Below are 26,983 nucleotides of genomic sequence, written 5' to 3' on the forward strand. Positions count from 1 at the left end.
ATTCCAGTGGTCATGACTCACTTGTGTGGCCTTGACCTGGCTTAGACCCAAGTGCTGTGCTGTGATCAGTCTGGACCTTCTTGAGTGCCCTCAACCTGCTATGCTCTCTCTTCTCTCTGGGCCTTGGAACTTGCCTTCCTTTACCTTGAACATTTCCTTTGCTGTATGCCAACATCTGTGCTTTTCACTGTCTTAAACAGCCTCCAAGGCATGCTTCTTCAATTGAATGCTGTTATCCAGGCAAGGAATTCTTACACATTGGTCACGTTCCTAGTGATGTTAACAAAGACAAATACTGATTATGTGTGTCTGAGAAATTTTGCCAGGGTAAAGTCAGCCTTCGTTGTGATTTTTTTTTTTTAAGATTTTATTTATTTATTTACAGACAGAGACCACAAGTAGGCAGAGAGGCAGGCAGAGAGAGAGGAGGGAAGCAGGCTCCCCACTGAGCAGAGAGCCCGATATGGGCCTCGATCCCAGGACCCTGGGATCATGACCTGAGCCGAAGGCAGAGGCTTTAACCCACTGAGCCACCCAGGCACCCCTCATTGTGATATTTTAACTATGGTAGCATTTTGTGTGATTTGTGACACTTTTTTTTAAATTGATGGGACATAGCTCATTTAAGTAGAAATCTATTACAGACATTTACGTTGTTTGCTATTCTTTTTCTACTGTTACTAAAAATTCTACAGTGAATAAAGGGATGTAATTTTTACCCATATCCCATGCCTATTTAGTATCGCTTCATGAAATGTATTCTTATCATAATTTCTTCCAAATAATTGCATTATCATTTCTTATTTGTAGTGTGTCTCCAGGCCCATCATCATTACCATTGTCATAATGCTTCATAACAAGAGTAGCACTAATATAATAATAATCACAGAGTACATGCTTCTGTGGGTACTAGGCTAGGCTCTTTATGCATATTACCTCATTCAAACTTCATCCTAATGCTATTCCATTAGAATTGTTATTATTCCTGTCTTACAGATGAGGTTGCTATAGCCCTGAAGGGCCTTGTGATCTGGCTATGGTTACTCAGCCAGCGAGTGGTGGAACTAGGCTCTAAACTATCATTTTCCATTTCAGAGGTCTCACTTCTTTCATCCATTGCTCCACGCTATGTATGGAAAGACCATCAGTCTGGCCTTCCAGGCTCCTGTCAGGGTTCCCTACCTACTGTGTGATCCCTGGACTGACGCCTCCCTGGTCTCAGCTTTCCTAATTATAGTAACCTGGATTGTGCACTCCATCCAATGTCAGAAAAGTGCAGCAGTGTCTGCAGAAACACTTTGAACCTTGTACAACTCCAAGGGATCATTAAGAGGTATTACTGGGTCACAAGTAGGCTTTGTCAAGAAGACTGATGGCAGACATTAAGGGTACACCCGGAAAACTGAAATCTCTAAACTAGACAACTAAGCAAACATTGTTCTTGTAAAGTGCGGTGCTGTCCCATTGGAAAAAAATGTAAGTGAGCCCCTCATGTCTTTACTGGTGCCACAAAAGTGGAGGGAAATCATTCTTAAAGTTGTCGAAACAAGTACTGCCTAGAGCATTTGTTGAAACAGCTTGTGATTCACCTTTGATTAATGTACTTGTGGGCTTCTTGATGTCCTAGCTCTGAGTCATCCCTGAATGTCCTGTTCCTTTCTGCTTTATCCAGAACACATCTTCTGGCACTGACTATCCCCGGCGAGGCTCTCTGTATATATCGAGTGCTCTGGTTCGAGTCCTTGTCCGTTCACCACTGTGCCTGCGCCCTCACGCAAGCCGTCCTCCCCATGTGTCCTTTTCTTCATTTACTTGCACAAGATGGATGGATTGGACAAGATGACTTTTGAGACCGTAGTTCCCAAGTCTAACCAGTTTTCAGAATCACATCTAAGTTTTGTTTTTTTTTAAAAAAAAAAAAAATCCGTTTCTGAGCCCAAACGCTGGGGGTTCTGATTTTGGACCTTTGAGGCAGGATCAGAATCACAGTGAGGTTCCCTAGCAGTTACTGAAGGCTATTTTGTGCCAAATATTGTGCTCAACATGGTGTGTAGGATTTTCTGTCTCATTACAAGGGTTTGGGGTAAATGCTATTCTCATTCCCATCATGAGCTACACTGGGTTTTTAATTGCTCGCTCAGTCCTTACAGTCTCTAGGGGCGTGCTTGTCTTTCAGATCGTATCCTTACTTATACGCATGTTGTACCTGTAGGCTCTGAACCTGAGAATCCTGGAGATCTCTTTGTTCATTGTTTCCATGCTGTTGCCCTTTGCTTGAGCATTTCATGTCAGGAGTCTGGAGAGCCTTAGATGGGGAGCAGTTAGCGGCCTGTGACTGAGGACCACGCCAGAGTGGGGCTTCAGCTTGGAGCGTGTCATCAGGTTCCCTAAGCCATGTCCCAGGTCTCAGAGTCCCCAGAGAAGTGCCCTCTCCTCTGGCCTCTGAGGGCAGCTTCTCTCCGCCCCTCTCAGGGATCCAATTCAACACCTCAATTTGTTGTTGGCTTGCTTATTTCCTTTGTTTAGATTTGCTTGTTCCATTTTCTGGTGTGTGTCCATGAACGCATCCTTGGAAACCTCTCCTGCTCTCCTAAGAGATCACCACTGTCTCTGCAGGGTGTTTCATCATGACCTACTTGTTCTGTGGCAGGAGGGATCCTCAGCTCTCCATAACCTGTCCATTCTTTCTTCTTTCTTTTTTTAAACGTGTCTCTTCTGATAGAGTGTAAGCTCCTTGAAGGTAGAGACCTTGATTCTCTTAAACTCAGTTCTGTCTTTAGTACTGAGTAAAATTCCTACACATAATACTCTCTCAAACCTTCTGTGTGACCTTGTTAAAAGCAGAAACGTCTCTGTGACCCAAATACCAATCCATTTCTTACCCACAAAGATATGAAAAATGGTGCATGGACCAAGTGATGGACTGAATCTCGGAGCTGTGAACTTTTTATTTTATTTTATTTATTATTTGACAGAGGCACAGCAAGAGAGGGAACGCAAGCAGGGGGAGTGAGAGAGGGAGAAGCAGGCTTCCCACCGAGCAGGGAGTCTAATGTGGGCTCGATCCCAGGACTCTGGGATCATGACCTGAGCCAAAGGCTGATACTTAACCACTGAGCCACCCAGGCGCCCCTCAGAGGCATGAATTCTACTTCAGTGCCGTGGTGTCCAACACATTAGCTAGTAGCCTTATGTGGTTATGTGCAACTTAGTTTAAATTAATGAAAATCAAGTAAAACTTAAAATTTAGTTCTTTGGTCATCCTCTTGTCATCATCTCAGAAAGATCTCCTGGATAGCAATCCTCCATATAAAGGTTTCAATAATCTGTACAAAAACTAGATTCTGCAGCTGTCCCTATGTGTTTTGCCATGATATACGCTCTATACTGGGCAACTTCTCAGTTATTGCATTAGGAAATCCCTTCTGTACGCCAATATCCTTAATTCTGCTTTTCCAACAGTCCCAATTCTCCATATGTAACAGCGGGTTTTGCCAACCTGAGTCTAAGCACAAACCCTAGTTATTTCTTTTTCAGTGTTAAATGCAACTGAGTCAAAATGCAGAACACTATTTCTCTTCCACCCTTGATCTTCTGTTCAACCTCTGATTCATAAGAATGAAGTGAGGTATGGGAGAGCAAATATTTTAACATAAATGCACACACACATGCATCATAAACATAAATAACATAGAATTGAATAATTGGAAGTTAGGGTTTTGGGTTTTGTTTTGTTTTTTCCCGAGGCCTTATCAGAATATTCTCATGTTAAGTGGGCTGGGTAAGGATGCTAATATATTTTATAATCCAGATTCTTATTAATTTGTGCTGTGTTACCATGGGGAGGTTCCTTCACCTTTATGTAACAACGAGTTAGTGCTTTGTGCAGGATTATTTTTGTACCATTTCCTTAAAGAGAGTATAGAATTTCCCATCTTTGCAGAATATTTTAGTGGTGGTTCCAAAAATTTACTTCAGCTTTCTGAAGTGTAGTTTCATCAAATCATTATCTAGGAATGTAACCAAAATCTCCCATGGGATGTGAAAGGGGCAGTGTGGTGACAGACGTGCCCCAGAGGTGAGGCTCACTGTGGGCTTTAAAGCAAGGAAGACTCAGGGCTATTCCTCGAATGTGTGTGATTTGCCGATTGTGTGAATGTGATGAAAAATAAAATCATTTGCACTCTTGGGGAGAAAAGGCAGACTCTGCACGCTGGGGCTTCAAAACCATGTGTCAATTTCATATTCCCCACATCGTGTGAAATCGTTAAATAAAAAAAAAAATGAATCCAAAAACAGAACATAAGCCTTTTACATTTGGAAAATTTGCACAACAGAATACCAAAACATTTGCTGATGCACTTCTTTCGACTGTGAAGCATAAACCTATTTCCTTTAAATATTATGTGAATCCTGCTGTGATTTAAAAAGAAAAGTGGCATCTAATCATGGAACATTAAATCGACTTTGTTATGTGGTTTACTGGCTTATCTATCAAAACAGAATTCAAATCCATTTGTAGAAAGAAGTTTTGAGATGGCAAGAATAGCAATGAAAGTAAATACAAACACATGGAGGGAAAAAGCAAGCATTCATGTGCTAAGCATTTCTATTCTAGGATAAAATGTCCAGAGGGTTTGTTTTGTTTGTTTGTTTTTGTTTTTGTATTTTGCTGATTTCATCAATAAACTGTATGAATTTTATTGTATCTTATTTGAGTCTACAGAATAAGTATCATAATTAACCTCAGATGTTAATATTTCCCCAGATACATATACTTTACTATTGAATTTACTGTTTATTTCACTAAAACTGCAAAGATGTTCTTCTTAATTCCTGCATATTTAAAGTGAGTAGCATAGTACTGATAGGTCGTAGATACTAAGTAAATATTTGTAAAACAGATGAACAGATAAATAAGTGAATGCTTTTAATTTCTTTTATATTTAGTGTACTTAAGAATTTCCATATTTCCTCTTTAAAGAAGAATATTCATTGAAGGAGTCTTGTCAGAGACAATCAAGACAAATTTTGCAATTTTTAAAAAATTGTAGCTATTACAAATGCAGATAGTAGGTTGGAATTTTGAAAAACCAATAACCTCCTGGGAGAAAATTGGTTTTATTTCAAAATACTTTATTCCCCTGGATAATTATAGTCTAAGAAAGCATAAACAAGTGAATGATAAAAATAAGCAAAGCAGGAAAATGAGAACTCTGCTATTTTATTTTTAATTTATTTTTTTCTATTTTATTAACTGAACAATTTTTCACTTAGCATAATTCCCTATAGATTAATCCACAATTTTGCATACATCAGTAGAATAGTCTTTATATTGCTAATAGTATTCTGTGTTAGTTTAACCATTTACCCACTAAAATACATCTGGATTATTTCCAGTTTGGGCCACTGCAAATATGTCTTACGGCTATTGATTTCTGCTTTTATTCTGTGTAGAACATATTATGTATAATTTCAATTTAAAAAACTTTTTTTTAAAGATTTTATTTATTTATTTGTCAGAATGAGCACAGGTAGACAGAGTGGCAGGCAGAGGCAGACGGAGAAGCAGGCTCCTGCTGAGCAAGGAGCCCAATGTGGGACTCGATCCCAGGATGCTGGAATCATGACCTGAGCCGAAGGCAGCCGCTTAACCAACTGAGCCACCCACGTGTCCCTAAAAAACATTTTTTAAAAAAGATTTTATGTATTATGCATTTATTTAGTGTGTGTGAGCAGGGATGGGGTGAGTGACAGGGAAGGAATCTCAAGCAGGGAACCCACCGAGTGTGGAGCCCGACACGGGGCTTGATCTCACAACCCTGAAATGGTGACCCGAGTATTGTGGTGGTTTTTTTTTAATGTGGCCCAGGATATGGCCCGGCTTAGAGTGTGACAGAAATGTGTACATGTTCCTGTTAGGGGGAATCAGTCTGTATCTGTCAGTAAAATCCTTTTGGCTGATATGGTTGTTTCAATATGTAGCAGTGTCTCATGGTTACTGTAACCAATTACCACAGACTTGAGAATGTGAAACAATTTATTCCTAGACAGTCCTGAAGGTCTGAGTCTGAAATCACAGAGTGGGTAGGGCCATGGTCTCTGCAGAGGGTGTAGGAGAGATCTGTTCCTTGAGTCTTCCTACTCCTGGTGGCTGCTGGCTCGTCTTGGTGTTTCTTGACTTGTAGTGACGTTACTCCCTGTGTCTCCTTCCACAGCCTTGTGCGGGGTGTGTGTGTGTGTGTTGTATATAATCTCCCTGTGCTTCTCTCTTATAACAGCACTTGGGATGAGTGCAGATGTTGTTACAATTTTTGTTTCATTCGTTATGTATAATTTAGAGGAGAAGGATGCTCTGTGGTAATTACCCATATTTCTAGTCTTTTCTCTTTTTGATTTTTTTTCCCCTTCCTGATGCTCTAAGATTTCTTCTCTTATTATCCTTCTGTCTGAAAATTTTTCTTTGGCCATTCTTTAAGGATAGGTCTGTTAGGACACAGACTTTTAGTTTTTCTTCAGCTGTGTATGTGTTTATTTTCCCAAGTTCTTCAAAAATAGTTTCCCCAGAAGTAGGATTCACATGGGCACTTCTTCTCTTCTGGCATTCAGAGAAGCCTGCTCCTTTCTTCTGGTCCCCATCCTTCCAGAGGAGAAACCCGGTTCCATTCAAATTTGAGTTCCCTGCAAGTAATGCACCCTTTCCCGCTGGCTGCTTGCAAGATATTTTCTTTGAATTTAGTTTTCAGAAGTTCAATTAGGGTGTGGATTGAAGTGGGTTTCTTTGCAATTACCTTATCTGCAGTTCACATTGCTCACTGAACCTGTGAAATTATAGTGTTCATCAAATTTGAGACTTTTTAAAAATTTTTTAATTTTTTAATTACTTTTCAGTGTTCCAAGATTCATTGTTTATGCACCACACCCAGTGGCCCCTGCAGTATGTGCCCTCCCTAGTACCCACCACCTGGTCCCCCCAACCTCCTTCCTCCCGCCCCTCCAAAACCCTCAGTTTGTTTTTCAGAGTCCACAATCTCTCATGGTTCGTCTCCCCCCTCCGATTTCCCCCAACTCCCTTCTCCTCTCCTTCTCCCAATGTCCTCCCTGTTTATTCCTTATGCTCCACAAATAAGTGAAACCGTATGATAATTGACTCTCTCTGCTTGGCTTATTTCACTCAGCATCATGTCCTCCAGTCCCGTCCATGTTGCTGTGAAAGTTGGGTATTTGTTCTTTCTGATGGAGGCACAATACTCCATAGTGTATATGGACTTTTCAGCCATTATGTGTCCAAATGCATTTTCCAGTCCTCCTCTTCCTCCTTTCCTCCTGGGACTCCCATGATACGAAGTTGGATTTTTGTTGCTCTTGTTATTCTTCTGCAGGTCACTGAGGCTCTGTTTATATTTATTTATTTATTTGCATATGTTGGTCCGTTTTCTCTCTGTTCAGACTGAGTAAATTCTCTTGAACTACCCTCAGATTCACGGACTCTGTCCCATCATGTCTGCTTTCGCTTTGAGCCCATTCCACAAATTTTCTATTTTTGCGGCATCATTTTTTTTTTTTAGCTCTGTGATGAACATTTGGTTATTATTGTATCTTTGATTGCTTTACTAAGATTGTCTCATTTTTTTGTAATCCTCCAGAGAATTTGTGTTACTTATTGAAGCATCTTTATGAAGGGGTCTTTAAAATTCTTGACAGAGAATTCCAATATCCGATCCATTTCAGCTGTGGCATTGATTGGTGGCCTTTTCTCATTCAAGATGTGATTTTTCCTGGTTTGCATTATGATGTGTGGCTTCCTACTGCAGCCTAGATGGTTTGGCTATTAGGTGAGAAGACAGCAGAGCCTGTTAGAATTTTTTATTTTCACAAGCGGTCTCTCTGTTTGCATTTGGCAGGCGGGTCCTGGCCTACTTCTTGGGCAGTGACTGCGAGGACAGGGTAATTTGCAGAGCTGGCTTGGAGCTCTTTTCATCTGTGGCGTCTATTTAATGCGTCTGGGGCTCCCACTGGCTCTTGTTAATGCTGCTTGAGGGGGAAGAACAAGCTCCCAGAGGCGAGGTGCCCTGGTACCTTTGTGCAAAGGAGGAGGTTTTCTTCCTGCATGTGGGAAGCAAGTACTTCCTGCAGGGCGCTGGTGGCAAGATCCTTATTCCTGGTGGTTCCAGCCATGTGGTCCCTCAGGAGGGGCCTTGAGAGCTGGAGAATCTCAAGGCCACGAGGACATGCAAGTTTCTCAGGCTGCCCCTGTGTCTGGTAGTTACCTTCCTTCCTTCCTTCCCTCCCTCCTTCCTTCCTCTCTGAGAACAAAGGCCCACCTGGACGCCAGCGACATATCATTCTGCCTGTGCTTTTGTGAGTCCTGTCTTAAAGACCAGAAATCTCTGGAATCACATCTAGAAGTGATCGCGCATGGTGCTGGTGAGGGTCGAGAGGAAGCAGGTAGCTGCGGAAATCCGCGTCCAGAGCAGCTTCTGTCTTTTCTCCTGCCTGTCGTGGGAATCTTAATGCTATTTTGCCCTCACGTTGGTTTGCGTGTAGAATTATTGTTGTCCCTAGACCCCCACCGGACACCCTTACCCATCCTGCTGCATCAGTGGCCGAGAGCATGCCCCCGGGGCCCGTCTAGCTTGGGTTTAAATACTGACCCTGCTGTTTATTACCCTGCGCATTCAGAGCAGGTCCCTTACTTCCCTAAATCTCGTCTAAACAACGAGGACGGCAATAGGCTAAAGTACACTTCCACAGCAACACGTGTGTGACATTCTCAGCACACTGCGCCGCTGGTGGCAGGCCCCCGCGGGTGTGATGGCTTAGCTCGGGGTGCCTCCTCATCTACACCATTGTCATTTCATCTCCATTTTAGAGAAAAACCAAAGCTTGGAAGTAGAGGTAGCTGCACCCGGGTCACTTTGCCCACTTACGTGTCAGGAGAGCTGAGGTTCAGACTGCATTCCTGACTGTTGCGTGGAAGCTGCCGGTGATGGTCTTGCAAGGCCTGAGCGTTGTTGGGAGCCCGGGTCAGTCCCTGTTCAGGTTATGCGAAAGTATAAGAAGGCACAGTTATAGGAGTCGGACATACTCAGTTTTCAGTTAATTATGGATGATAGTGGAAAGTATTTTTATAACGCTATCTATGTATAGGAATAAAAATAACCCAGCTAGTCTAATAGAGCCTGGCCAAGGATGACTTTGAACCCTTTTGCCCTGTCAAATACTCCTTTTGATGACACTTACCAACTTCTGAAATCTGATAGATTTTAAAAACAGTTCATGGCAGTCTGCTCTTTCATTTAAATTTTCGTGTAGTTTGAGATGCAGTAAAACGTTGGATATTTCCATTTATGCAGTTTGCCACAAATCTTCTTCTACATAAGACTGTATAGTTTTGCACGTTGCTAAATGAACAAATGAGGGTCATGGTGAATTCCTGAGTTTATAATTATAATGGAACAAAAGCAGATCAAGAGGAATAATTTTATGTTATTACCAATTAGAGTAAAAATGCATTTATGGTAGAGAAGTGCTCCAAAAACTCCTGTTGTGTTTGCCCATTTATTAAGGAAGGGAAAATTTTTCCGATGAAAAATATAAAAAAGGGCAGTATTTACAGTGTACATTAGGGCTTCTTTTATGAGTTGGTATTTTGTGGAGTAGGAGGTAAGCAGTTACTTTTTCCCCTCAGGCTCTGCTGATTCAGAGATTTTTTAAAAAAGGAAAGAAAGAAAAAGAACAACCAATGGCCACATATAGATCAAGAACCTATTTATGTTTTATATTTTTGAGCTAGGAATATGAGATGTTTGACTCAGCTTCTTTGTGAGTTAAATGAAAACACCATTTATTATATATAGCAAATAATATGTAATGTTGTGAGTGTGTATGCACATAGGCTGATTCCACAGTTGACATAAAAAGAGAGATGGACAAAAGGAAGAGGGTCCGTTGGTGATGGGACATGGGGGAGGGTGGTGCCTCGGAGGGGGAAGCAAAGGGAAAGATGCCGTGAGGACAGAAGTGGGGGGAGTGCCCGGGGGAGAGGGAGACAGGCAGCAGGACAGACGAAGACCTAGTGGAGAGAGGCTCCTGGAAGGAAGTGTAAGTCCACAGAACAGAAGGGAGAAGAGAGAAGATGCAGGGGAAGAACAACAACTAGAAATGGGAGGGGACACAGAGAGACCACACACAAGTCTAAATCCCTGACCATCGGACGTTTGCTTTTACCTTAAGTCTGAAGAATTAATTGACTGTGCCCAGTTATGAGCTACCACCTTGGACATTTTGTGTATCTTCCTTCTTACGACACCTTCACCATCCCAACGGTGGGAAAGTGCGTGTCATTAACAACACCCTTCCCCCGGAAAGCATACCAGGCACATTGGAAACAACCTGGAAATTCATCTCATAAGAATTATTTCCGTCTGTATCAGACCCAGCCTGCAGGCATGGGGCCCACCTTGCGTGGTGGGTGTGGGCGGGGAGGCCTGGAAGTGTCTCCGCACACGGTTCTCTGCCCCCCCCAATCCTGTGGTGTCTCTGAGAAGGGGGCTCTTCTTTTATCTTTTTATGCTTATCACCCAGAACAGTGCGGGTGAAGAGAAAGCAATAAATACCTCAACAAACAAATGAGAGTATTATGTACCAGAGGAAGAAATACTAGCAGAAACTTCACATGAGATAAAGTGAACGTTTCATTTTGTAAAAATTATAGCATCAGGCAAGGACTGAATTTTATTTCCTTGCCTGTATTGGAGTCTGGTGAATGGTACAGGGTTGGGGGGAGACAAAATACGACATAGATGTAGGCCTCAGAATCCAAATGTGTGTGGTTTTACTGTGTGTTTCTTCTGTGGCTCTCATTTCACCAACCAGCCTAACTACTTCATGCTTAGGAAGAATAAAGGAAAATGGGATGCTTAGGTGGCTCAGTGGGTTAAGCATCTGCCTTCAGCTCAGGTCATGATCCGAGGGTCCTGGATGTCCAGCATCAGGCTCCTTGCTTAGTGGGGAGCCTGTTTCTCCCTCTGCTTGTGAGCTCGTGCTCTCTCTCTCTCTGACAAATAACTAAGATCTTTAAAAAATATTTCGAAAAAATAAAAAGGAAAATATATTTATTGAGCACATTCCATGTGGCAGTGGAAGACGACTTAAGTTAAATGATGGGCAGTCTTAGCTGGTCAACTACTAGGCTGTCCTTTCTAGGTCATTCCACCACTGTCCTCTCCCAGTGTGCTGAGACACCTTACTCTGACCCAGATAACGATATTTGTGTAGCCACATCCTAAGTGCATTTCCTTTCCTGCGGCTGCTCCTTGCCTCGGAGGGCCTGGGAGGGCACTGAGCTGAGAAAGAATCAATCTGTTCCCTAATGGAAAGCACAAAACATCAGTCCCCCAACTTCTCCAGTCAAAGAGCATGGAAAGGGGGGACCAATTTAAAGTATTACTTTTTCAGATTCTTTATCTTCTTCTTCTTCTTTTTTTAAGATTTTATTTATTTATTTACAGAGACACAGTGAGAAAGGGAACACAAGGCAGGGGAGAGGGAGAGGAAAAAGCAGACTTCCCACAGAGCAGGGAGGCTGATGCAGGCTCAATTCTAAGACCCTGGGATCATCACCTGACCCGAAGGCAGACGCTAAACAACTGGGCCCCCCAGGTGCCCCTCTTTATCTTCTTAACTGAATTCCTTCAGTGCTCTTCTGATATGGGGAGTTTATTTTCAGCTTATAGTGAACGTGCCAGCTGACTGATAGTTACTTCCTAATCATACTGACTTCATCACATCTAGTTTTAATTTTTATTTTTAAGAGCAAGTGAATTGTCCCCTTATCTGTTCAAGAGGTATTACATATTCAGAGGTCTACAGACTGTTTGAAAAATTATTTACATAAGGCCAAATAATTATTTTGATTTATTTTAATCTCCTGGACTTTTTTCCTGGGTGTTATTTTAATGACAATCGAATATAGTTTTTGTGACAGATGGATTTGTCCTGATTTTATTATTAAGCAAGTTGAAGGTGTTAAACTGACTCATGAGCCCATTTCGTGATGTGCCTGAGTGTAATTTCATTTTGAATAAAAATGTTTCCCAGGTTCGTTTCTTGTCGATCTCACTCTTTGTTTCATCGTTGTCCTTAAAAAGTGGCAAAGTGGGGCACAGTAACAAAGATGTCCATTCAGAACTGTGGATCTCACACAGGCTGTAAACCACATTGAAATTTGCTCCTACAAATGTAGAAATGCAGCATAGCTCATGGTACATTTCTCGTTCCTCCTCATCAGATAGTAAGCCAGCTTGGTTGTGACCCTACTGTGTGAAGAGCACAGATTACAATTTCGTGTTCATTCTGCAGGTGATGGAAGTCAAAGGACAGATGATCCACGTCCCGGAGTCCAACTCCATCTTGTTCTTGGGCTCCCCGTGCGTGGACAAGCTGGACGAGCTCATGGGCCGGGGGCTGCATCTCTCCGACATCCCGATCCACGACGCCACCCGAGACGTCATTCTGGTTGGCGAGCAGGCAAAGGCCCAGGACGGCTTGAAGAAGAGGATGGATAAATTAAAGGCAACTTTGGAAAGAACTCATCAGGCCCTGGAAGAAGAAAAAAAGAAAACAGTCGATCTTCTATATTCTATTTTCCCCGGTGACGTCGCCCAGCTCTTGTGGCAAGGACAGCAGGTGCAGGCGAGGAAGTTTGACGATGTCACCATGCTCTTCTCGGACATTGTTGGCTTCACGGCCATCTGTGCCCAGTGTACCCCCATGCAGGTGATCAGCATGCTGAATGAGCTGTACACCAGGTTCGACCACCAGTGTGGATTTTTGGATATTTATAAGGTAAGGAGATATAAGGATATTATAAGGTAAAGGGGTTTAGTTACTCGTGTGTGTGTGTGTCTGTTATTACTATTGACACATAATGTATTATTTGTTTCGGGGGTACAGGCCTGCAATTCGTCAGTCTTAAAATACACAGCGCTCTCCACAACATGTCCTCCCCGGTGTCCATCCCCCACCCCATCCCTCCCACCCCCCCCCCAACTCCAACAACATCCACAAATATTTTTTAATCATAAATCATCTTAAATTGCAAGGATGCAGGTTTTTTTTCTTCCTTAAATTAAATTTGGTAGTAAATGATGGAAATCTCTGTAGTTTAGAAGTCTTACCCAGAATACAGGTATTTCTGTTTCATGAGTAAATTTCCATTATGTTAGCTGATCGCATTGACATACCATGGGTAACTGAATCATAATATTGCTCGGTAAGGCAAAAGGCTGTAGAGCTTGTGCTTCAAGTTCATTATTATTACTGAATTAAATTGCTGAGTTCTAGGCAACTTTTCACAACATAATTAGTCTTTCTTAGAGAATAGGTTTCCAATATAAACTAAGAATTTCATTTGACAGTTAATAAGAAGTAATTTATATTAAAATATGCATTGCATTATCAGTTAAATGATGATTAATCAGTGTTTTGCACTGTTGTCAGGTAAAGAGGGTCCCTCTAATTCTGAAGGAACACTTGTAAATATTCTAGCTGTTACCAAATGACCAGTGGTTTGTAGTGGAAGCAGTTTAATTTTCCAAGCTAAGGAGTATACTAGATTTGAAAATGGGTATCCGTCACCATTTTTTGAGTCTGATTTGGTGAACTACTAAGGAATTTCTTACTAGAATCAGAGAAATCTCTTGAGTAATTCAGCCTCATATCTACCTAATGAATAACTCTGTAACTTTACATAATTTCACATGGATTACACAATGTTGGGGTATATATATATATATATATATATTTCCATATAAAGGATAGAAAGTGCTTTTAGGGTAAACAGTAGTGAACTGTAGGCTGCTCCTTTTTATAGTACAATCTATACATAAGAAGACTTGGGAAGGAACACTGTAGTTTAATCTTATTATCCCGAAGGATGTTTTCATTAAGGGGTCTCTCCTTTAGAGAAACATGCTCTCTAGCTCCATTATGAATAAGGTGCAGTCAGGGCTAAATATTTGAGTGCGTCCCTTCAGAGGGATGAACGTTCACTGTGTGGTGTGGAGGACGGATTTGCCTAGTACAAAATAAGTTCTTGTAAATTATCTTCAACTTCCTTATAACTTATTGTTCTGTAATTTCTGGGGGAGGTAGACAAAGGTCTGCTCCTAAACCAGAGACACTATCAGGAGTCGGTCACTGCTAGACTCCGTCATTTCCCGGAAGGAGCGCGACTGGCCGGAATCTGCCGGCGCCTGTCCGGTGTCCAGGCTGCGGCTGTCCTGCGTTGGTCCGGGCACCGACCAGCGCTCTTCCTCTGTGAGCCCCTGATGTGCTGTGTTAGCTTTCTTGGCCTAAAGCGGTCATGTGATCTTCGCCCTAAACTCTTACAACGAAATGAGAATGACAAACAGATAACTCCAATCTTCTTTGGAAAAGCAAGGGAACCCCTAATTAAATATAAGCATTAGGTTTTAAGAAAAGAAGAAACACGATGTCTTCTGAGGATACCACAACAGCTTCAAGGTTTAAAAATACGGATTTCATACATCGAGTTTCCTTTCCCTTGAGAAAAGCTGGGACACCTCACAGAAAAAGAAAATGCATGGCCATATACTGCACGATCCTCAGATTTTTCTGTGTTTTTTATACCATGGACAGTTCCATACAGTTCTACATAATTAACTTATAAAATGGATTTACAATTACCCCAATACTCAAAACTGGCTTTCCATCCTTCATGGATAGACAAAGCACTCCTGGTTCACAAATTTGGATTTTTAAGCAGAACCTGATTATGAAATTTCAGCAGTAAATGTATAAAGTTCTACAGTTTCAAGCCAGGTGTTTTTAACATCCCTTTGATGCTCAGATGTGTCTGTATCTTGAATAGGCTTCTGAGGCAACTTTCGTGTTTACTCAGGTTTATGGAGGTTGAGTTTAGGTTCCAGACAAAGGAACCTATTATGTGCTGAAGCAGGAGTGATGATGGCATGGCCCGAGAGGGGGAAGGACAAAATAGAGTCTGTTACCACGTAGGATAAAACAGTGTACATTACAGGAAATGCATTAGGAGGAATATAAATTAGATATCCTCTGACATGCCTCATTTGGGATTTCTAATCATCATAAACAGAGTAGCTTATTTTTTGAAAGTTTACGCAGATGTATGTGTATATATATATATATATATATGATGAGCTATCTGCTAGATTTTTAATGGCCATTGAAAAGAGAAATCCCACAGTAGAATTTTTAAAGGCCCATACACCTGCTGGTTTCATAAAATAGACTTTTGCCAGACTTCAAGTGCATTTAGAATATTTGTGGAATAATCACACCACAGAGAAAAATACGCTGGAGCCCATTTTTATGTTAGAAATGTGAAAGGCAACCAGGCGGACCTGAATGCGAAGAGAAACCTAGACAGAGGTGCCCCACAGGGGAGGCATTGAAAGTCTGCTCCTGCCCAGTGAGACTCCACCTGTCCAAACTGATGCTTCTCCTTTTCTTGATCATCTTATTATTTCCTGTTTACTTGTCATTAGGGAAGATGATGCAGAGAAAGACCGTAATTCCGGGGTAGAATTTAGCTAAATTAGGCCATAACGAGAAATGCGCCTTCTGTACAGAAGCATGTGTGGAAGGAAGCTCTAGATCGTACTGTGCCTGTCTGAGGCATTGAGAAAATGAAAGCCTTTACAGTGCTCGGCTGCCGAGGTGTGACGGGTGTATGAGTAGTAAGTCCATGCTAGGTAAACTGAGCAAAGCATCGGTTACAATTTTGATCCTCTTATAATTAGAAAAGCAAATATTAAGGAAAATGTCAACATCAACGTGCACTATACTACTGTTTTCCTCCTCAGGTTTTATAGGGTGGAAAGGGATGAACAAAGAACTGGTAAATCTAACTTTTCTTATTATTGGCGTATAGATAATGATAGTGATGGGGATGGGGATGGCATTGGATACTGAAGCAACCTAATGGAGGTTTTGCCTTATTTTACATTTTTGCCTCTGGAAAGCCCATTAGTTTGAAATAAGGGAGATGCAAGAAGGGTTAGTGAGCCCTGCATGCTTCACTCACTCCACTAAGCCAAGGCTGTAGCAACCCAGTGCGATCCCAGATGCACCCCTTAGATATCTCTTCTTTATACCTGTAAAGACTTTTCTCCATATATGTCACCTGTAAGTTAAAATACTAAATGTCTCCATCTCAGAGTTTTGTTGTATTTCAGTGAGCTGTGGGAGGCAGCGAGCGTAGACCAGTAGGGGGCGGGTAGTAGCGAATGCCCACGGGAGCTGGCCTCGTTAGCTCCCTGCAGGCGCGTCTGGACCTATGGGAGGGTGCCTGTGTGACTGGTCTGTGCATTTTTGTATGTGTGTGACAGCGCACCCCAACAGTGCCCGGTGACAGAAGGATAAATATCATCTCACTCCGTCTCCCATGATTAACCTGTGGGGTTGTTGCATTATGTCCATTGGGAAAGGTTAAATTATCCAGACAACATGACTCATAAAGCAGAATTTGAGCTACGGCTTGTCTGATTCCAAAGCCTATAGTATTTTCATGAGTCTGGGCTATGATGTAGACAAAGATAAAATAATAAGAAGTGGAACTGGTTTTAAAATTATGTTACTTGATCAGTAACAATAGTTAGGCTGTCAGTGGTTGAAGAAAAGTCCTATGATCACGTTGCCCAAATCTGTCCACTTCCCTTTTGGTAACAAATAGTTCAGAGTTTTGAGAAGCTATGTTTAAAAGTAGGGAACTCTCAGGGCACCTGGGTGGCTCCGTCGGTTAAGCTTCTGCCTTCGGCTCAGGTCATGTTCCCAGGGTCCTGGGATCCAGCCCTGCATCAGGCTCCCTGCTCAGCAGGGGGTCTGCTTCTTCTTCTCCCTCTGCCCTGCCACTCAGTCTTCTCTCTCCCACACTCTATGTCTCTCTCTCTCTCAAATAAATAAATAAATAAAATCTTTAAAAAAAAAAAAAAGCGAGGGACTCTCAGGGTGCCTGGGTGGCTGAGTTGGTTAAGGATCCGACTCTTGATTTCAGCTCGGGTGGTGATCTCAGGGTGGTGAGATCAAGCCCCACATTGGGCTCTGCGCTGGGTGTGGAGTCTGCTTAAGATTCTCTGTCCCTCTCCCTCTACCCCTCTCTTACCGCTCTCTCTCTTTCTTTCAAAAAAAAAAAAAAAAAAAAACCAAAAACCAAAACAAAAAAACCCACCAAAACAGCTGGGGACTCTCCCGTCTGCTGTCCTTCCTTTTTTGTTAGAAACCAGTCGCATCTTCTCTCTTAATTCCTTAAATGGAGAAATAACATCCAAGAATGGATCCATGATCTCAGGTACAGGCGATAGGTTATGTAATTTTAAAATAATGAAAGGAATAAAATCTGATTCTTAAAAATCATTTCATCCAGGGAAACCCATAAAAAAAATTAGTAATATAATCCTTTCTTCTTTTGTGGTGGGGGTAGAAAGAAAAATTTCCATTGCAAACTGCAAGCTGGGTTTGCCGATGTCATTGAAGCTAAACATTCAGTGTCACTGTCACACTTGGGTTGGGGAGAAGGCATAGAGAAACAAGACGGAGTAGCCGGAAGTGCCGGGAGAAGATCTGTCAGATCAAGGAATCTGATTTGGACTGTCTGAAAAACAGCACAAAGTTCATATGGACAAAGGAATGCAAGTGTTCTAAGTTCACATGGGAAGCTGAGTGCGGCGAAGTAGGAAGGAACAGAAATGCAGACTCACTGTTAGGGGAGCAAGACCTCGGCACCAAGCCTAAGGAGACTGTGTTCCAGGAGCTGGAAAGCAGGCACCGTGTCCAGGCAGCAGGTGTGAAGACAGGCGTCAGAACCAGAGTCTTCCTTCTCCAGGACCAGCCTTAGTGCCGGAGGATGCCGGGACCACCCCCCGCCCTGGACCCAGAGTCAATGGGTACCCAAATAATGCAGCCTTGTCCAAGGGTGTAGAGATGTGCACTGAGCTTTTAAATGCTGAAACAGGAGTTAGACCTACAGAGAAGCTGGAGTTGGTAGGTTAATTGTGTCCATTCTAGAAAATGAATAGAACAGAACATATTCAGGGACATTCTTGACATTAATATAATTTGGAAATTGGCAGATAGCTTGAGTTCTGAAAATCTCGGAAAGCCAGTGGAAACCCTGTTGACTTCATAACCTCCACATGCCTATAAATACGATACAATAAAAAAGCTAAAAAGCCATTAAGATCATATGCACTTCACATAATTTATATAAGCAGATGGTTCTGCTTTGGTCTATGAACTGTAGACTCCGTTTAACTGTAGCTCCTTAACAGTTTTGTGGAAAAACCTGTACATCCTAAAAAACAAATACAGAGTGCAGAAGTAAATGGTGATAAATGTCCACAAGAGAAAGGTTTCTGTATCAGATGGACAGAGCTCAGTTTTGAGTAGGCATGTTTAATACCCCAGGGAAACAGAGAGTCAGGAACCCCTTTGGATTCAGGCGTCTTGGTGAAGACTGTGTATTCTTTGCGCTAAGATGGTGGTCTGTAAACCGGAGAAGGAGCTATCCATCGTTAACCTGTGTCATCAGAGCTGAGAGCAGGCGTTTCGCATGTAAACTTACCAGGCTACAGAGCTCGATGCCTCGAGAATTTTGATTTGTCTTGTCTTTGACAATATGGAGCTACTAAGCCTTTGCTCACTGGACCTTCAGCTGCCTTTGAGAAAATGAAGCAGAATCCCAAGGATATCACTCCAGCGTGAACTGGATTCTGCAGGCAAGACCAAAAAAAAAAACCACAATAAACCTGAAATGCCTCTCTTCCCCCTTGGTTTGTTTTATGATAAAATAGCCTTTTAAAATACTTAACTATTTAGGTTATTCTTGGAATTTTAGGAATATGTGTATATCATCTTATTCCCATTTCCCAGCACAGAATGCCAGTTCCATTTGGTAACGAGTGAGTGGCTGGTTCATTTCCCCCCAGATTTATGTATTTTCTGCTTATTGATCAGTGCACATACTTCTGAAATTAAAAGTTACCAAGGATGTGTACTAGTTATTCTCAGTGGTTTCCATCAACATCAGTGCTACTGATTTTTGCTAGAAATGAAGTCATTGTGTCATCTCCGAAGTATAGAAAACAGAAATTTCAGAAGTGAATACACACACACACACACAATTTTCCTCATTCATTCACTTAATAAACATTTTTGACTCGCTTGATAACGGTATGACTCCTATGGAAGCCTATAACATGTTATGGAAATTAGTATATATTTTTAGCCCAATTTTAATGAGTAGAGAAGAACTAATTTATATGCTTTATAAGGTAAGGTGAAAGTCACAGATAAGCATACTGTTGTGATATCTTTCCTACTAGGGGGATTGTATTGTTACTTTCAAAATACATTAATGGCCTAAAAATTACCTGCCCAGGGTTTTGCCTCATTTAAATTTTTGCCTTGGGCAGATACTTGGGCTGGAGATCTGGGAGAAACAGGGACAAGGGTGGATGCTCCTCCCCTTTCTGCGCCTGCATTAGCTAAAAGTGCTGGAGCCCTTGCCCCTGCCCCTGCCCTCCGGGGGGTTCTTTCTGGCTATATTTAACCCCTTACTTACCATCTCTGCTTGAGTTTTGCCATCCATAAAGAGACTAATTTCGTCTACTTCACAGTTATGTTTTATAAGCTTTTAAATGAAATGCCTGTAAAGTGCTTATTTCAGTGTCTGGTCCATTGTAGTAAAAATCCACGCTAACTCTCCTTTCTCAAATAGGTGTTTCTGGGCATAGGTGGTGAGTAGGTGTGTGTTTCCTCTGCACATGCTTGTATGTGTGTGTGCTTGTATAGAACTACTATGGAGCCAGGGCCTATTAGAAATAGATGAAATGCTCATTTGCTTGGGTTCATCCTTTCAGGTTATTAAAATTACGTTGTACATCAGGAGAAAGATATGAAGGGAGGGTATGGAGAGAGGTCAAAGCTGGGGCTAAGAGAGAAGCTCCCCGAAGTGCATTGCTTGTAGCATCATCACTGGGTCCTGTGGATCCTCATTCCTGAAGATGGGTCTGTGCTCTGCCTTCATTTTTATCAGAATAACCCCTGTTATAAAATGGAATTGATGAAGATGGCGTTTCTTTCAGTGATATTGACTCGTACAATGTCTACGACCAACACTATGAAACTGAACCTAAAATTTTTTTTTAATGTTTTAACCTGACATCCTGAGGGATGTTCCTTCTATGTTCAAACATTTTCTTTTAGTGTTGTAGCAAATTCTGAAACGGAGAGAAGGCTACAAGAACTTGGATTACCAAGCAGAAATCAAAATTGATGGTCTTGCTGACTTTATCAAAGAAAGTGGGGGTGCTTCTTTTTATCCCTATTGATTTTTAATCTTCTAAAGAATGGTGGCAGCTGCTAAGAGATTGATGTTTTTGATTTTTATACTATCAGGTATTATGGACTGAATGTCCTCCGAAAGCTCATTTATTGAAACACTAATCTGCAATGTGATGATATTTGAAGGTGGGGCCTTTGGAAGGGTAATTAGGTTTAGATAGGGTTCTGAGGAAGGAACTCTCTGATGGTATCAGGGTCCTTATAAGAAGAAGAGGAAACTAGAGTTCCCAGTCTTTCTGCCAGGTGAGGGACGGGGAAGACATAGCCATCTGCAAGCCCAGAGGCGCGCCCTCACCTGGGGACTGAATCAGGCAGTGCCTTGATCTTGGGTTTTCCAGTCTGCCAATGCTGTGAGAAAGTCCTCTTTTTCTGGACCATTTCCTTACACTGCACACAAAAATAGACTCCACATGGGTGAAAGACCTCAATGTGGGACAAGAATCCATCAGAATCCTTGAGGACAACACAGGCAGCACCTCTTCGACCTCAGCTGCAACAACTTCTTCCTAGAAACATCACCAAAGGCAAGGGAAGCAAGGGAAAAATGGACTATTGGTACTTCATCAAGATCAAAAACTTTTGCACAGAAAAGGAAAAAACCAGTCAAAAACAACTGACAGAATGGGAGAAGATATTTGCAAATGACATATGAGAGAAAGGGCTAGTATCCAAAATCTACAATGAACTTACGAAACTCAACACCCAAAGAACAAATAATCCAATCAAGAAATGGGTGGAAGACATGAACAGACATTTCTGCAAAGAGGACATCCAGATGGCCAACAGACACATGAAAAAGTGCTCCACATCACTTGGCATCAGGGAAATACAAATCAAAACCACAATGAGATACCACCTTACACCAGTCAGAATGACTAAAATTAACGAGTCAGGAAACAATAGGTGTTGGCGAGGATGCAGAGAAAGGGGAACCTCCTCCACTGTTGGTGGGAATGCAAGCTGGTACAGCCACTATGGAAAACAGCATGGAGGTTCCTCAAAAAGTTAAAAATAGAGCTACTGTACGACCCAGCAATTGCACTACTTGGTATTTACCCCAAAGATACAAATGTAGTGATCCGAAGGGTCATGTGCACCCAAATGTTTATACCAGCAATGTTCACAACAGCCAAACTATGGAAAGAACCTAGATGTCCAACAACGGATAAATAGGTAAAAAAGACATGGAATATATACACAACGGAATACTATGCAGCCATCAAAAGAAATGAAATCTTGCCATTTGCAACGATGTGGATGGAACTAAAGGATATATGCTGAGCAACATAAGTCAGTCAGAGAACGTCAATCACATGATCTCACTGATATGAGGAATCTGAGAAACAAGACAGAGGATCATAGGGGAGGAGAAAGAAAAATGAAACAAGACGAAACCAGAGAGGGAGACAAACCATAAGAGACTCTTAATCTTAGGCAACAAACTGAGAGTTGCTGGAGGGAGGGAGGGAAGGATAGGGTGGCCGGGTGATGGACACTGGGGAGGATATGTGCTGTGGCGAGCGCTGTGAATTGGGTAAGCCTGATGAATCCCAGACTTGTACCCCTGAAACAAATAATACATTGTGTGTTAATTTAAAAAAAAAATCTTGTTTCTTTGAGCCACCTAATCCTTTTTTAGAGTAGCCTGAGTGGAATAGGACACCAAGGAAACATCTATCAACTCTAAAAACAGCCTGAAAATGTACAATACAAGTCTCTAGCAAGTTTTCTTAGTATACTAAGCGCATGTTGCTAGAATTTCCTATTTCTATAAGGGTAAATGCTACCCTGTGGAACAAGTGAAAAGATTTTTCACTAGCCTTTTATGGAGCTTCTGTTATTACAGAGTGTCTGTCTGTTGTGTATCAATAAACTCTAAAATAGTTAAGCTCTGAGCTCACCACCATGTTTGCCCTTGATACTGACACCTTGAGAGCATTGTGAGAACCTAGCTTTGACTTGGTATCCACTTTGCAGTTAAAGCTTACCCCCAGTCAGTGAGTTACTCCACTATGTTTATTTTAAAAATTACATTTTAGAAAATTTCAATTTTTCTTTGTAAAAAATTATTGTCATTACATAATCATTCCTGTTACTTGAGGCCATTTAGCAAGCTTTTCTGGCAAGCTTTCGAATGTGACTACGTCAGTTATACTCCCATCGAAGTCTGTAATACCTAGGTATTAGAGGAGTTTACTAAAAAATTAATCTTCTAGATAGGACAGCTGTCTGTCACTTACCTGACTGGGTAGCCTCAGTGCAGTCGCAAATCTTTTTGAATTAGATTGTTTCTGTTACCTTCCTCACCAGCACTCAATTAATGTTGGTTATGCAGCAGAGATGTGGTACGGAATTCTCCCACTTCTACCACTGAAAACACAGTGATTTAAAAAATGAAAATTCCCGAAAGCAAAATGGAACTAAAAAAATGGAATTCCCACATACTAAATATAAACTATGTTCCAAACACAGTGCTAAATGCCCTAATTGTGATGTCTTACGTATTTTCCAGAACACTATAGCACTGGGGTACTTATGCCCCTTTTGAAGATGAATTTCAGTGAGTGGCAGAGATGTTATTTGAATTTAGTTCTGATTCAGCTAAAAGTTTATATTGTAGAACACAGTGGTTAAATCATTCAGGTATCAGGTAGCTACCATTCCTAATTAGATGCAGAAGTAGGATCAAAGATTGTTTCAGCTTTTATGTATGTGTATTTCATAAATTGGTGTCCTGCATCCCGGAACTGACAGTCACAAAACAGATTTCATACCTATACAATGAGAACGTTGGGTATGTCCCAGGATTGCTGAGAGAGCAAAAGGAACTAACAGCCAAAACCCTTTATCATGAACATGAGGCTCTTGAGATAATAGCTGAAGGATGAGCTTGAAATTTTAAATTGCCATTTGAATTTTAGCCTAGAGTTAAGAATATAACTAGGTTTCCTTTTTTAAGGCATTCAACAGATCTGTACCATTTTTTATTATGCATTGGACTTCATAAAGTCTCGGTCTCTTTGGCTCTGGGAGGCTGAAGAGAATCTTTATGCAGACGTTAAAAAAAATAAGCACACTAGAAAGGTATAAAAGGTATAAAATTATGAAAGTCAGTGTTTCCCAAAATGAAATAGACTGGCCAGAGCTGTATGCTGTGGTCACTGGAGTGATTCATACACAAACAAAAAGTCTTTGATGGGCCAGGTAGAAGGAAGTCTCAAAAGGTTACTTCATTCCATGGGATTCTGAGATTCTAAATATTCCATGTTAGAGTGGTACGTAGTTGGCCAGGAAAATGTTCCCAATGTGAAAATCAACCCTGCTGATTGTCTACGAATAGGTTATTCATATATGGCAAATCTGAAATGGTTTGGGTTTCTGTTTGTAAAGGTTTTTTAAGGTGGAAAAATGAGAATTTAAATTTGTTATCTTAAATTCAAGTATTTGATTATAAGCAGTTGCATATTTTGATGCATTTTTCAAGCTTTGACGTTGTTCACAGGACTTTTGATAATCTAGAAAACTATAAGAAATAAGCTGAAGCAAAATTCTTATTGGGCTGCTTATCCAGCTGTGTTTCCAAATGTTGGAATGTATGAAAGCTGCCTATTAAAATAATGCTGTTCTTAAAATACTCCAAAGCAGTATTTTTTAATTTCCTATTTTCCTCGGATACTTGAATTTTGGTATTGTATAGATTTCTTCTGTCATGGAAGGAGAACTTTTCCTTCTCCCTTTTTCCACTTAACCTTCATTACTCCTGTCACTGCCTCATCGTAGGGCGTGTGTCAGCCCTCCAAAGAATGAAGTTTCTTTCACTCTCCTAGGGAGGCCAGATGAGACTGTTGAATTTGCTTATGGTTGTGCAGTGACATTTAAGTGTAGGGGGAAGGGTACCGGATATTAAGCCTGAAAAGCTCATTTTAATTCTGTCTTTATCATTTAATTAAGTCACATCACCTACTTGTGCCTACCTTCTGCTTCTGCAAAGTGGGAACAGTAGTAAGGATCTAACATTTTTGTCACAATCAACACATAAATTGTGCTCAGCAGATTAGATTATTGTTGTTAGGACTTTTTTCTATCCATGATTTGAAATATAACACTGTCTCTAGTTAATACCTTGTGAACAGGGCAAGCAGCTGACTCCATCTCCACTCAGATGAAAGAAGGTCAGGGCTAAGAGAGTGTCCTAGGAAGCTTGGGAAGAGTAAGTCCATCTGGATTGCTCTGACAAAAATACCATAGACCAGGTTGCTTGTAAACAACAGAATTTTATTCCTCCCAGTTCTGGAAGCTGAGATTTCCAAGATCAAGTGTCACCAAATTCAGCATCTCGTAAAAGCCCTCTTCCTGGTTTATCGGTGACTCTCTTCTTGCCTGTCCCCACATAATAGAAGGAACAAGGATGCTCACCTTCTGTGGTTTCTCTTATAAGGATTCTAATCTTCACGCATAAGGGTAGAGCCCTCGGAAAGGTCTCGGATCACTTCCCCAAAGTCCTATATCCCAGTATCATTACACTGGGAATTAGGTTTCATGATAGGAATTTGGGGCAATATAAACATTCAGTCTACACTGATATTTGTTGAATGCCTACTATGTGTCAGGTACCATGCTAAATTCTTTATATATGCTTATTGATTTGTTTTATCTTCAACAAATAATTATTAATCACCATACTAAGCTAATAAGCCTCGGAGCATAGTGGTATGTAAGACAGGCATGGTCCAAATTCTTAGGTGCTTATAATTGAGCACTGAGATTAAACATTAAATAATTACATAGACAGTTAATGATTAATTAAAATTATGGTTATCACTAGAAAGGTATAAAATTAGAACTTGTTTGAGGTCACAAAGATAATAGATAGGGGATTGAGCATTGCTCAGGCTTTTTCCATTCCTGAAGGGTGTTTGGGGAGATCTGAAGAGTTCATGGTCTTAAGGAGGTCCACAGCTTGACCAACTACTTCAACCCATTTATACCTTAAAGAAATGCTTCTTGATCACATACCACATGTCAGGCACCACACGTCTTAGTGCAAAATGGACATGACTTCTTTCTCCACGAAGTTCACAGTGTGATGAGGAAGACTGATTAATCACTACTCAAAAAAATGTGTAATTATAAACTACCATAAGAATGACTGAGAAAAATTATGTGGTGTTATCACATAACCTATGGTAGAGACACCTATCTTAGTCTAGGATTTCAGGAAGGCATCCTTGAGAAGACATTTAAATAGAGATCTGAAGGATGAGAAGGAGATAACTGGGTAGGAAAAATGGTGGGGGTAGAGGAGTCCATCCAGTAGGGTGAGGATATGTAAAAGCTAAGTCAGAAAGGAACATGATGAAATTGGAACAACTAAAGGAAGACCCCCATGGTCAAACTTCAATAATGCAAGAGTAGCACAAGGTAAAGATAGAGAAGTAGATAGAAGCTAGAACCTATAGGTGTTTTAGAGATTTTGGTCTTAATCATCAGAACAAATGAAGTTATTGAAGGATTTTGAATAGAGGAGTGACACAAATAGATTTGCTTCATAAAAATCACTTTGAAAGTCATGTGGGGTATAGATCTCAGGTGGGGAGTTGGCAATAGCAGAACACAGGGGTATTTATACCATCATTCAAGTAAGAAATGGTGGTAGCATTTCCTGGGATGACAGGGGTGTATGAGAGACTTGAGTCAATTTTGGAAACCTGAAGGTAGTGGTTAATTTTGTCTGCTTAATGGAAATACTTCCATTATTCATGCAAATCGCCTTATCACCTGAATATGTTCTTGATTTGGCATTATGTAACCTCAATCTGAGTTGATTGTTAACAATGACTTTGATTTTGAAAGGTAATTTATACATTATCTATATTGACTAGCTCTTGGTAGAGATGTTTATTTTTTTATTGTGTTATGTTAGTTACCATAAAATGCATCATTAGTTTCTGATGGAGTGTTCCAAGATCCGTTGTTTGATGCAGCCATAATTCTTTAAGCATCTACTGTGCTAGCACTCTGTTAGCCCCTGCAGGACCTAGAATGATAATCAAGATATTATCCTTCCTTCAAAAGTAAATGACCTAGTAATCTAGGCAGGGTGATCATAACGTACACACACAGATGACTTTGGTGTAAGATATGCTGAAGCCAAGTTTTATTGAGTTTCTACAAAAAGCAAAGATAACATTCTACTGAAGGATTTGAAGGATCAGAAAAGATACAGCATAAAAATGGACTTGGAAGCATGTGACACGTTTGACTCCTGGAAGAGAGGTTATGGAAGGCTTGTTTTCAAAACTAAATCTAGTAGGATAAAAGATAATAATTCCACTGATAACTGAGGCTGTTAGGATTTATGGAGACCAGATTGTCTTCCTTTAAGAATGGACTCTGAAAAACAATCTGAGGGGTTTGAAGTGGAGGGGGGGAGGGGGAGGGGGGAGGGGTGGGAGGTCAGGGTACCAAGTGGAGGCACCTGGAGGCACCAGGTGGAGGGTACCAGGTAGAGGCACGGATTGCATGGAGCACTGGGTGTGGTGAAAAAATAATGATACTGTTATGCTGAAAATAAATA

The 26,983-nt window shown here is 41.1% G+C and overlaps 1 protein-coding gene across 2 annotated transcripts in view; it reads left to right on the forward strand.

Annotated features, from left to right (window-relative positions):
• GUCY1A2 (guanylate cyclase 1 soluble subunit alpha 2) overlaps positions 1–26,983 on the forward strand; it is a 308,917-nt gene that overhangs the window by 177,432 nt on the left and 104,502 nt on the right. For both annotated transcript variants that reach the window (XM_044257727.1, XM_044257728.1), the window contains exon 5: positions 12,364–12,849. In XM_044257727.1, coding sequence (XP_044113662.1) covers positions 12,364–12,849 — 486 coding nt within the window. The remainder of the gene's footprint in view (positions 1–12,363; positions 12,850–26,983) is intronic.

Source organism: Neovison vison, chromosome 7 (assembly GCF_020171115.1).
Source record: "Neovison vison isolate M4711 chromosome 7, ASM_NN_V1, whole genome shotgun sequence".
Taxonomy (NCBI): Eukaryota; Metazoa; Chordata; class Mammalia; order Carnivora; family Mustelidae; genus Neogale; species Neogale vison.